The sequence below is a fragment of the Alexandromys fortis genome, unplaced genomic scaffold, assembly GCF_014885135.2.
Source record: "Alexandromys fortis isolate MF-2015 unplaced genomic scaffold, M_Fortis_MF-2015_v1.1 scaffold_79, whole genome shotgun sequence".
Taxonomy (NCBI): domain Eukaryota; kingdom Metazoa; phylum Chordata; class Mammalia; order Rodentia; family Cricetidae; genus Alexandromys; species Alexandromys fortis.
In genome coordinates, this window is record NW_026067964.1 from 3,884 (window position 1) to 16,840 (window position 12,957).

At 42.5% G+C, this 12,957-nt stretch overlaps 1 protein-coding gene across 2 annotated transcripts in view; it reads right to left on the reverse strand.

Moving 5' to 3' along the window:
- Positions 1-9,122: 9,122 nt before the first annotated feature.
- Smn1 (survival of motor neuron 1, telomeric) overlaps positions 9,123-12,957 on the reverse strand; it is an 11,686-nt gene continuing 7,851 nt past the window's right edge. Inside the window, exons 8-9 of one of the 2 annotated variants that reach the window (XM_050153885.1) lie at positions 10,924-10,974; positions 9,123-9,404 (exon numbers count right to left, since the gene is read on the reverse strand). In XM_050153885.1, the coding sequence (XP_050009842.1) occupies positions 10,927-10,974 (48 nt within the window). In that variant the 3' untranslated portion in view covers positions 9,123-9,404; positions 10,924-10,926. Of the gene's footprint in view, positions 9,424-10,923; positions 10,975-12,957 lie in introns of both variants that reach the window. The other variant, XM_050153884.1, reaches the window with a different exon arrangement.

Here is a 12,957-nt window from a genome sequence, read left to right on the forward strand (position 1 = left end):
CACACGCATACAGAAATTTTAAAATAAAATTCCAATCCAGCCTGGAGTGGTGGCACACACCTTTGATCCCAGCACTTGGGAGGCAGAGGCAGGAGAATATCTGTGAGTTCGAGGCCAGCCTGGTCTACAGAGAGAGTTCCAAGACAGTCAGAACTACACACAGGGAAACCTTGTCTCAAAAAACCAAGAGTAAAAATTTCAATTAATTAATCCTTTAATTTACATTGAATATATTTGTGACTATAGTTGAAAATTTACTTTTTTTTGAGACAGTGACTGTTGACTGATAGGTCCAGTCTGGTCTTTACCTTGTTATGTAGCCCTCAATAGCCCTGAACTTGTGATCCTCTTACTTCAGCCTCCCCAGAGAATGGCAGGGATTTGTATTTTGATTTGGTATTGGTTTCTTTATTTATTCCATAGGATACGTGTTCTTTTCTGCTTTTTTGCTTTCTATATTTATTAATTTATTCATTACACATTTTCTTTTACTCTGGGGGTAATGAGGTAGGGTCTATTTCTGCAACCCAGGCTGGTTTCAAACTTACATGTCACTCAAGTCGGCTTTGCATTGATAGCCATCCTCCTGCTTCCGATCTCAGGGCTTGCTGTGGCCTTCGTAGCTCCAGCTCCATCGTTTCCTCTTTTAGTGTCATCTCAGATAATAAAAATTTGCAATTTTAATAATATAAATTAATATATAAATGAATATTTTACTACTTTGTGAGTCTGGGAGGTGTCCATGGAATATTTAAGTTCCATTTATCTGGGTTGTCAAGATGGCTTAGCAGGTAAAAGGCTTACTGCCAAGCCTGAAGACCTAAGTTTGAGCCCACATGAAGGAAACTGACTATCCAAGATTCCAAGATTGGTCTCCAACCTTCACATACATGTTGTAGCGTGCGGACAGAGACACACACACACACACAAATAAAAATACCTACACTCACCTATCATTTTGCATGTCATTTTTTTTTCAGTTTCTATATTCATTTTAACTCTTCAACCAGCATTTTAAATAGTTCTGGCTTTAGTATTCTCAAACTAGATTGGCTTATTCATTCATTATTTGCTTATTATTTATTGTTGTTTTGAGACAGGGGATCCTATATAGTAGCCCAGACTGGTAACAAACTTGCGGTGGCCGTCCCACCTCCGTGTCTGCTGCAATGTACTGATTCACGGCTGCTGTTGCTCCTGAGCCTACCACGCTCCCATTCGCCAGGGTCCTTGTCCTTCTGCCTGAAGGACTCTGATACCATTTCTTCTACTCTGGGGCAGCTGGGCACGACTTTTCTCCCCTTTCAATGACGTGGAAATGGCTTTTGCCTTTATCTTTTCCACTCTTTCCCAGCACGTTCTGTTTTGAAGTCACTCTCACTTGGGTTCCTGCCTGCATCATTTCCTTTGTTTAGTGCAGTTCTCAGTGTTTTCACGATATGATGTCCTTATCCGTGAGGGGTCTTTTCCCCAGCTCAGTAGTTCTTACGATTTGCTTTTTTTCTCTCTCTAACAGAGTCTCACTATATAGCCCAGGCTGGCCTAGAACTCCTGATCCTCCTGCTTCAGCATCCAGAGAAGCCAGAGCTAGAAGCTTTGCTTTGTGGCATGTTGTGTTTGGAGCGGCGGCGAGGCTGGGTCCCTAGCACCTGGCTGCCCGCATGGCTTATGCCCCAAAATAATTACACGGAAACTGTATTCTTTTAAACACTGCCTGGCCCATTATATGTAGCCTCTTATTGGCTAGCTCTTACATATTAATCTAACCCATTTCTAATAATCTGTGTAGCCCATGAGCTGGCTTACCAGGAAAGATCTTAATCTGCATCTGCCTGGAGTGGGAGAACCATGGCGACTCACTGACTCAGCTTCTTTCTCCCAGCATTCTGTTCTGTTTACTCCACCCACCTAAGGGTTGGCCTATCAAATGGGCCTAGGCAGTTCCTTTATTAATTAACCAATGAAAGCAACAGATTAGAAAGAAATCACTCCCACATCAGTGGCAGTCAACATAAACTTTATTTTGTCTTCCCAAAGTCCATAGGTTGAAGTCTGAACCCCAAAGTGACTGCACTTGGACATAGTCATGGCCAACAAGCCAACTGAAACAGCAGCTGTGCCCAGCTGGGGGGCTGTGGAACTGATGGAATCTGAGGCTGGACAGCTTTTTGTTGGTTTTAGTCAATATATTTGCCAAATTATCCTTCATTGTTTCCTTCTGCATACATCAGAACTCAACCTGATTTGGGGCCAAGGAGATCTGTGGATGTGAGGTTACTGCTAAGACCTTAAATAAGATGGTGAGGGGCATGGTTGGGACATTTTTGAATAGTAAAATCACTTGTGTCCTAGGACCAGGTCCATTTGAAGAACTTTTAAAACTAAGCCTAGAAGCCCGAAAGTGGTGGTCCACACCTTTAATCCCAGCACTCGGGAGGCAGAGGCAGGTGGATCTCTGTGAGTTTGAGGCCAGCCTGGTCTACAGGACAAGTTCCTGTCTCAAAAAAGAAAACAAACAAAACACAAAAACAAACAAACAGCCCAGAAGTGTCAGGAGTGAGAGGCAGGAGTTCTAAAACAGACTGGAGAAGAAAGGAGAGGTTCTGCTGGGGTGCACTTCAGGGGTGTGTTAGAGAGGCACATACCTGTAGTCTCGGCACTCAGGAGGCAGAGGCAGGTAGATCTCTGTAGAAGTGCACGGCCAGCCTGGTCTACACAGTGAGTTCCATGCCAGCCAGAGCTTCATAGTGAGAGCCTGTCTAAAAAAGTCAATGAACAGAGCAGGGAGCAGAGTTTTATCTGACAATTAAAACTGAAGCAAAAGCACTGCTAGGTCCCCACTCCCAGTCATGGACTCGGGTTGAGACCTTACCCTGTCTTGCATTTTCTACAGAACTCTAAGTAACCAGGAAGTCATTTGGGCAAACCGAAGAGCAGTTACAGTCAAAGGACAAGCTTTTAGGACTGTCACCTTCCCTTCTCTGCAGAAAGGGAGACACTGTTGGCACAGTTTCTCAGTCTCCTATGCTGTAACCTGTTCCATAGCCGTACCCTGCCCTGCCCTATGTCCTCTGTGAGACCAGAAGAGAAGCCCGCATTGCCCTGACATATGTCCTGTGAGACCAGAAGAAAAGTTCACATTGCCCTAACAACCAAAACTCCATGCTCGACTTCCTGGTTTCTGCTGCCTCCTGAATCAACCAAGCAGCTCTTTAGGTTTTCAAAGAATGATCTTTAAAACATATTTAAAGTCAAGCATTTTAGCGCATGCCTTTAATCCCAGATGTTAGAAGGCAGAGGTAGGCAGATGTGAGTTCTAAGCCAGCCTCATCTACATAAATAAATTCTAGGCCAGCCAGGGCTATGTAGTAGGATCTTGGTGGGAGGAGATAGGTGGGTAATAACTTTGTAAACTTTATCCAAGTCCTTGGCATTTAGTCTTCATAAATATTTTGGTTTGCTCTCTTTCCAGCCAAGGGAGCAACCAGTGGAGGTCTCCAGAAACTTGAAAGCTTAGATCTTTCAGTGAATCACAAGATCACAGAGGAAGGGTACAGAAATTTCTTTCAAACCCTGGACAACCTGCCAAACTTGCAAAACCTGGATATTTCCCGGCATCTTCCAGAACGCATCCAAGTTCAGGCCACCACTGTCAAGGCTCTGAGTCAGTGTGTGTCCAGACTGCCCAGCCTCACCAGGCTCGGGATGCTCAGTTGGCTCCTGGATGAAGAGGATCTGAGGGTGATTAATGCTGTGAAGGAAAGGCACCCTCAGTCCAAATACTTGATTGTTCACTGGAGGTGGGTAGTGCCCTTCTCTCCTGTCATTCAGAAGTGAAGGATGCAGCTGAAGATTACTGTCGGATCTCAAACCTCAGTTTTCTAATACATTTCACTCTAAACAAGCATGGTGTACCCAGTACTTAAGAGACTAAGACAGTAAGATCAAGAGGTTGAGTTCAGCCTGGGTTGCTAGCAAGACCTAAGCAGAACCTAACTATTATATACAAGTCTACTCCTAAACTGCATCAGGCTGGTAACTGAAAACCTACATGCCCATCACTAAACTTAGGAGCTATGAAAGCAAGCCTTGTCCGTCCTCCTGTCTAAAGACTAGAGCCTTACTCAAGTTAACACCGAGAATCCTTCATTGCCAAAGTCAACTGGAAGGGCGGGGAAAGGAACACTGATCTGTGTAAAAGTCACAGCATGGAAGGCGTATTTGATGGAGGTAAGGAATGTCCAGTTTAAGGATGAGTCCGTCCCACACATGATGAAGCACAAGCCGACTTTACCACAGGACGCAGACGACTCTTTCCAGAGATGCTCTTCGGTGTTCGCAGGGCTTCTGTGCACTCAGCAGCCTCGGTGTGGCCATGCTTGCTCACACTATCTCTCATCCATGGCCAACGTGAGGAAGACTTTGAACTTAGAGAAAACTGATTTTGTTATAGAGGATTTTGGGGAGTTACACATATCATGAGAGCCTTTTAATTTTGTTGAGAATCCACTCTGTTTTATGTGATTTAATTTTGTAAGGATTTCTGGATATGTTAACTTGATTGTGGTAATTGTCATTTCATAATTGCCATTGCTCTAGAGGTGGTGGGATCTGGGACAATGGAGCCAATAAATGAGGTATACTAAAGTCTCATACAATAGCCAGCTTTATTCAGAGCAGCAGACAGTTTATACTCTGAGGGTTAAGAGAGGTCACCTGAGTAAAGTTCTCTTGAGTTCAGGCTGTATACAATTACAAGGACAAGCCACACATGGCAAAAACATGGTTTTCTATAAAGCAGCAATTCTCAACCTGTGGGTTGACTTTGTGGGTCAAACGACCACTTTCACAGTGGTTGCCTAAGACCATTGGAAAACACAGATATTTATACCACGATTCATAAGAGCAGCAAAACTAGTTATGAAGTAGCAATGAAAGTAATTTTATGGTTGGGGCACAACATGAAGAACCGTGTTAAAGGACTGCAACATTAGGAAGGCTGAGGACCACTCTAAAGAGGCAATATAAAGGATGGCTTAAAGCATTTAATTGAATAACAACGCAAGCAATAATGAGTAATCCGAAGTAAACTCACTCCTATCTGCTACACCTGGGAGGAGCATGAAATCACATTCCAAAAACAATTCTGTGTTTTGAAGAAACTGAGGTTGTGTTTTCTTGGAATTTTCTCATACTACATATATAATCTATTGACAAATCCTGGCAATTCCACTTGCAAAATGCAGTGGATTTCACAGGGTTAGCCACATCTGTGAAAGCTGCGGCGTATTTTCGCCATGCAATCAGAGCGCCCCCTGGAGGTCGGATCACGCTCTACCTCACTATTCTCCCCTGAGCTCCCAGCTAAAGGGAAATGTGGATCTCAGTGGCCTTGGCTCCTGCTCATCCTGAGCTCCTTAATCTCTGCTTCCTCTCACTCTGGCTACTGGCCTCCTTGCTTGTTCTTGAATATTCCGCACACATTCTTATACAAAGGCCTTTGCTTTTGCCTTCTCCTAGGATGTTCTCTCATGCCATGGTTTGGAAATGGTGTAAATATTTCTCAAATATTCATGACTTAAAATGCAATCCCCAATGTGAGCTACTAGGAATGGGAACTTAATTTACTGTGTTTACAGCTGGGGCCTTTGGAGGGTATCTAAAATAAGGTCATCAAGATGAAGTTCCCACTGAATCTTGGCAGCTTCCTGACGACAAATATGACCAAACACACACACACACACACACACACACACACACACACACCCCACATATACACAAAGCACACACAAATCATGCTTGTTGCCGCTATCAATATTATACCTGATTCAACGCAATGCCCATCAAAATCCCAGCAAAATTCTTCAAAAACCTTGAAAGAACGGTACTCAACTTCATTTGGAAAAACAAAAAACCCATGATAGCCAAAACCATCCTGTACAATAAAAGAACTTCTGGAGGCATCACAATCCCTGACTTCAAACTCTACTACAGAGCTACAGTACTGAAAACAGCCTGGTATTGGCATAAGAACAGACAGGAAGACCAATGGAACCGAATAGAAGACCCAGATATCAATCCACATATCTTTGAAACCTGATCTTTGATAAAGAAGAAAAAAAATCAAATGGAAAAAAGAAAGCATATTTAACAAGTGGTGCTGGCATAACTGGATATCAACATGTAGAAGAATGAAAAATAGACCCATATCTATCACCATGCACAAAACTCAAGTCCAAATGAATCAAAGAACTCAATATAAAGCCAGCCACACTGAACATTATAAAAGAGAAAGGGGGGAGTACACTTGAACGCATTGGCACACGGAACCACTTCCTAAATATAACCCCAGCAGCACAGACACTGAGAGAAACAATTAATAAATGGGACCTCCTGAAACTGAAAAGCTTCTGGAAAGCAAAGGACATGGTCAACAAGACAAAACGACAGCCTACAGAATGGGAAAAGATCTTCACATCAGACAGAAGTCTGATCTCCAAAATATACAAAGGACTCAAGAAATTAGACACCAAAAGAGCACATAATCCAATAAAAAAAATGGAGTACAGACCTAAACAGAGAACTCTCAACAGAGGAATCTAAAATGGCTGAAAAACACTTAAGGAAATGTTCAACATCCTTAGTCATCAGAGAAATGCAAATCAAAACAACTCTGAGATTCCATCTTACACCTGTAAGAATGGCCAAGATCAAAAACACTGATGACAACTTATACTAGAGAAGTTGTGGGGAAAAGGGAATACTTATGCATTGCTGGTGGGAATGCAAGCTGGTACAACCCTTTTGGATGTCAGTGTGGCGATTTCTCAGAAAATTAGGAAACAACCTTCCTCAAGACCCAGTAATACCACTTTTGGGTATATATCCAAAGGACACTCAATCGTGCCACAAGGACATGTGCTCAACTATGTTCATAGCAGCTTTGATTGTCATAGCCAGAACCTGGAAACAACCTAAATGTCCCTCAACCAAAGAATGGATAAGAAAAATGTGGTACATTTACACAATGGAGTACTACACAGCAGAAAAAAAATAATGACAGCTTGAATTTTGCAGGAGTGGATGGAGCTAGAAAACATTTTGAGTGAGGTAACCCAGACCCAGAAAGACAATTATCACATGTACTCACTCATAAGTGGTTTTTAAAACATAAAGCAAAGAAAGCCAGCCTACAAACCACAATCCTAGAGAACTTAGACAACAATGAGAACACTAAGAGAGACTTACATAGATCTAATCTACATGGGAAGTAGAAAAAGACAAGATCTCCTGAGTAAATTGGGAGCATGGGGACCTTGGAGGAGGAGTGAAAAGGGGAGATGAGAGGCAGGGAGGGGAGCAGAGAAAAATGTAGAGCTCAGTATCAATTAAAAAATATTATACCTGATTCAAGCTCAGCACACTAGGCAAATTCATCAGCCCTGAACTTCCAGAATTATGAGCCAAAATTAATATTTTTGGGGGGCGGGGCAGGGGTTCGAGACAGAGTTTCTCTGTTGCTTTGGAGCTTGTCCTGGAACTAGCTCTTGAAGACCAGGCTAGCCTCGAACTCACAGAGATCCACCTGCTTCTGCTTCCCGAGTGCTAGAATTAAAGGTGTGTGCCACCACTGCCCTAACCAACCCTATTTCCATTTTGTTTGAGAAAGATAGAGCGCATGTGTACATGTGAGTATGGATATGCCCATGTCCACACTCGGTGTCTTTTCGCTGTCTGTTATTTACTCCCTTGAGAACCTGGAACTTGGGGGATTGAGGCTAGGCTAATGGCCAGCAAACCAGTGGTCCTCTTGCTGTACCTTTCCCCTGCCCCTTCTCCAGGGAGCCATCTCCGCTGCCACTTTTCTTTAGTTCAGCCTTTTTCTGTTGTTACTGTAGTAGAAGTGGTCTCGTTATGTTGGCCAGGCTGGTCTTAACTGCTGAATCCTGCTACCTCAGTTTCTCAAGTAGCCTGGACTACATCATATGCCAACAGAGAATGTATCCTAGTTCCACCAAGAGCAAGTCCCAGCATTTAAAAAAGGTGAGCATTTGCCGGAATGAATAACCTCAGTCCAAATAAATGTGTTAGCTACTAAAGGGAAATAAAATTAATGTTAATGTCTAATATCTGGTTAGAAGTTAACTGGATAGATTAATAATTAAATTTAACCTGAAAATTAACCAATGAAGTTGTAGCCAATCTATAACAGCCAATAGTCATGAAAGGTAAAAGTCCCTTCTGAAAGCTCACGTATTTGGCAAAGCTACTTACTAGGTACTGACTGTTCATTAATTTAATAATACTTACTTGACGGCTAATATACTAGGCACACAGGGAGCTTATTAACTTAGTTTATCTAGCCAAAACTTATTCTGTTTCTACGGTAGTGGAGATGAAACCCAGGGCCTTGTACAAGTTCTACTACGGACTCCATCTGAACAGAGCTGACATACTCATCTTTTCCTCCAGAGGTGACTGATCCAGGGAGAAGCCCAAGTGCATGGCACCAGTCCTCACCACCAGAATCTAATGACGGTGCACATGGAACTGCACGGCTATGGGGAGAGTGGCGGGCAACGGGGTTAGGCAGTATACACAATGAGGTAAGGGACATCGGGGTAGACAGGGAGACTAGGAAGACAGACAGGAGAAGGTGCAAAGAGAACAATACACTTCTAAAAGACCACACAGTTAGGTGTGGTGGTGCCTGCCTGTGATGTCAGCATTTGGGAGGTTGAGTCAAGAGAACTGTAAATTACAGGAAAGCCGGGTTACAAAAGAACAGGGCCGGTGAGATGGCTCAACAGGTAAAGGTGCCTGCCACCTGACAACCTGAATTCAACCCATAGAACCTATATAGTAGACAAAGAGAAGGCTTCACAGGTTGTTCTCTGACCTCCAGATCTGAGCCATGAAAGATACACACACACAAACCAGAACACACCTTGGTTACTGGCTGGCAGTGGAGTCCTTGTGACATGAGCTAGCTTTTGTTCCCCAACCTTCATCAATCTGTCCTACAAATTACACTTTACACAGAGGGGTTTTCTTTCTGTATGTTTACACAGACTCAACTTCACTGTATATATCCCAAAGGAAAGTATTTATAGAGTCAAGAGTTCAAAAAAGGACTTTTATTTATTTGTAAAGGCATTAATAAAAATCTTGACACACTAAGAAAGTCACAGTTCTACAGTTGTGCTCAGTCACAGCTTTGGCAGACTGACTTCCACGCGCTCCATTTCCACCGCTGGGTTCCTCAAAGTGTGCTCCTATAAACACGCTCCACTGGCGAGTGAGGCACAGAGCCCAGACAGGGAGAACACTGGTGATGACACCACTCAGCCAAGAGTCCCGAGATGACAGTGAGACTTCTGTTCACCCACACCAACACACCGTCTCTGTGGGAGAGAGCTGAACCTGAATTTGAAAGAAAGAGTCTAGGCAGTCAAACATAAACAAAAGAACAAAGGCAACGTTGTGAGTTCAACAAGGTCAGTTCTACAAGACCTAGTTCCAGGACAGACTCCAAAGCTACAGCAAAACCTCCCCTTGAAAAACCAATAAACAAACAAACAGCTTCCATTTCAGAGCTGTTTCCTGCCACAGTTGGTAATCATAGACTAACCCTCTAAAATGGTAACTAAGCCCCCAGTTAAAAGTCTTCATTTATAAGAGTTGCCTTGAACATGCTGTCTCTTCACAACAACAGAACAGTAATTAAGACAATAGAAAATGCCTTATATTGTACATTGCATATTTATTAAAGTGTGTGTGTGTGGGGGGGGTGTCCTGGAGAGGTGGCTCAGTGGTTAAAACACTCACTTACTGCTCTTGTTAGAAGAATCAAGCAACTTACAACCACTTATATATAACTCTAGTTTCATGGGAGCCAATGCATTTGTCTAGCCTTGAAGGCACCAGGCATGCACATGGTACATAAGCATACATGTAGGCAAAACTTCCATATACACAAAAAAGCTTATTTAAAAAGTACACGGTGCAGTGGTGGCGCACGCCTTTAATCCCAGCACTGGGAGGCAGAGGCAGGCGGATCTCTGGGAGTTCAAGGCCAGCCTAAGAGCTAGTTCCAGGACAGGCCACCAAGGCTACAGAGAAACCCTGTCTCTAAATAAATAAATAAACAAACAAACAAACAAACAAACGAACAAACGAACGAACGAACGAATAAAAATAAAAAGTACATGTGTGACTGGTGATATGACTCAGTGCCAGAATATTTGCTTACTATGTGTATGAAACCATGGATTCAATCCCTAATGCCCCCTCCAAAACAACAACAACAACAAAACAAAACCCAAAAACCCAAACAGCCAAGCCCAACTGGTCAATGACACTGCAATTATCCTCACCCTAAACCAGATTCTAAACTAGGTGTGATACTGTGTATCTATATTCCCAGCACTACAGAGACTGAGGCTAGACAATATAGACTTGAAGGATCTTTTCTCATAAAAGCATGGCTTGCCCACATAACCAAAGCAACCAAATATTTGGGCGGTAACACTTTGACACCATGAGAATTTCATGAAGTGAGGATAGTTCGATATTTAATCTAATTTTGCCAGTGTTTCATGGGGCTGGAGAGAGGGCTCAGCAGTTAAGAGCACTTGCTATTTTACTACACAACCCAAGTTCAGTTCCTAGCACCATGTCAAGCAGCTGACAACTACATGTAACTCAAGTTCCAGGGGATTTAACACCCTCCTCTAGCCTCCATGCACCCACACATATTTGGCAGAAACACACACACAGAGTTTTAAAAAATAAAATGTCTTCAGTATAGTTTTATATAAACTTTTTGACATTTTAATTTTTAAATGTTCAAAGCACTCATTTCCCACATAATGAAAGTTATGCAAAGGTTAAGATTAACTCTTACAATAATAACAGACTTACTGCTTAATTTGTATGTGAGCACTTCCCTTCTTTTTTATTTTGTCTGAAACCCTGTAAAAAGAGCAAATAAAAAGTTGAAAGCACAGGACACACCCTAGACAAATGGGTGAGTGAACATTTGTAATGAACTAGTCTAATGGTAAGCACAGGGTGGGGGTGCAGAGAAAGGAGGATCAGCAGTTCAGAACCAGCTTCAGTTACACAGGGAGTCTAAAGCCGGCTCCTGCTGGGTGTAGTAACCCACGCCTTTAAACTCAGCACTCAGAAAATAGAGGGATCTCTGAGTTCAAGGCTAGTTGGGTCTCTCATTTTAAAAACAAAACAGAAAATAAAACAAAAAACTCCTTAAACCCAACGAAGTGAAACACACCTGCCAATCCCAGTGTTCAGGGTCTTGACTTCAAGGCCATCCTGGGCCAGTGCGAGGCTAAACCATAGAGTAAGACCCTGCCACAAAACACCATGAGAGTGGGAATATAGCTAGGTGCTAGAGTATTTGCCTAATGTGCAAGAAGGCACTTGGTTTGATCTCCAGCACTACAAGAACAACCAAATGAACAATCTGTTTCACATGAGATGCTGCACTAATTTTATTTAATAGAATACCATCAGAAAATAAGTTTATAGTATTCCAATATGCTTTAACGGTGACTGAGCCAAGCCTGGCATGGTGGCACACACCTCTAACCCCAGCAACTGGATGCTAAGGCAGGAGAACTGCTACAATTTGGAGGCCAGCCTAGGCTATATAGTGATTCAGAAGCTTGGACCACAGAGTGGGACCCTGCAAAACAAACAACCCCAAACAACAGAAACAAATCACAAAGTAAAACACTAAGCTGCAGTTAAGTTTTTCTTCCTTTATAATCAGTGATCCTCCTGACCTCAACGATGTACATCTATCTCACTCACTAAAGCTGAGGGTGTAGCTCAGTAGGACAGCACTTGTCTGCCATGTGAAATGTCCTATAGTCTGCAACCAAGCCAGCAATCATTAAATACCAAAACTCACTAAATAGAAGGGCTAAAGTTCAAGAAAAAAATAAGTTCTCAAACATTTATTATTTTTCCTGGTTAGACTAGCCCAAATGCCCTCCTTTGTCACATAAATGCCATCTACATTTATCTATATGTGCTCTAAATTCACATCCAAAGTCACGAAATGTACTGAAAAGTGATGTTTCCAATGAAGACCACAGAGCCCATTTATGTTACTGCAATAACAAATCTCACTCTGCTTTGATTTCTACAAGAAAGACTGAAGAGGTGAGCATAGTCACTAACAGCAGAATGGATAAACAGATCACTTTCCTACTTATATAATGCAAGGTAATACAGCTACAACTATACACAAGAATGTAGATTAAGCTTACCAACAAAATGCTCAACTTCACAAAATGGACAGGCTGGGATTCAGCTCAGTGGTAGGGTTTGCCCAGCATGTGCAAGGCCCAGGATGTGATGATCTCTAGCACTCAGAAAATCCAGCCACACGAGTCTGTGTAAGAACCCATCCACAGCAGTACAAATATATCCAGGCGTGACAGTGAACACATGCAGGCCCAGATCCTCAGGAGGCTAAGGACATTATATGAACCCAGGAGTTTGAGACCAGCCTGAGGGATACAATAAGCTCCAATCCACAAGGAAAAACAAAACGTATCATCCTCAAAGCAGAAAAACTGAAATTGAAAACTACCTTAGGTGTCACTTAAATTCTAGCTTTCTGACTGCTAGAACTGCAGTGTGCACTGCCATTAGAGAAAATCTTCACCAACCCCGCAACTGACAAAGGTCTGATCTCCAAAATATATAAAGAACTCAAGAAACTAGACCTTAAAAGGCTAATCAACCCAATTATAAAATGGGGCACTGAGCTGAACAGAGATCTCTCAACAGAAGAAGTTCAAATGGCCAAAAGACACCTAAGGTCATGCTCAACTTCCTTAGCGATCAGGGAAATGCAAATCAAGACAACTTTAAGATACCATCTTACACCTGTCAGAATGGCTAAAATCAAAAACACCAATGATA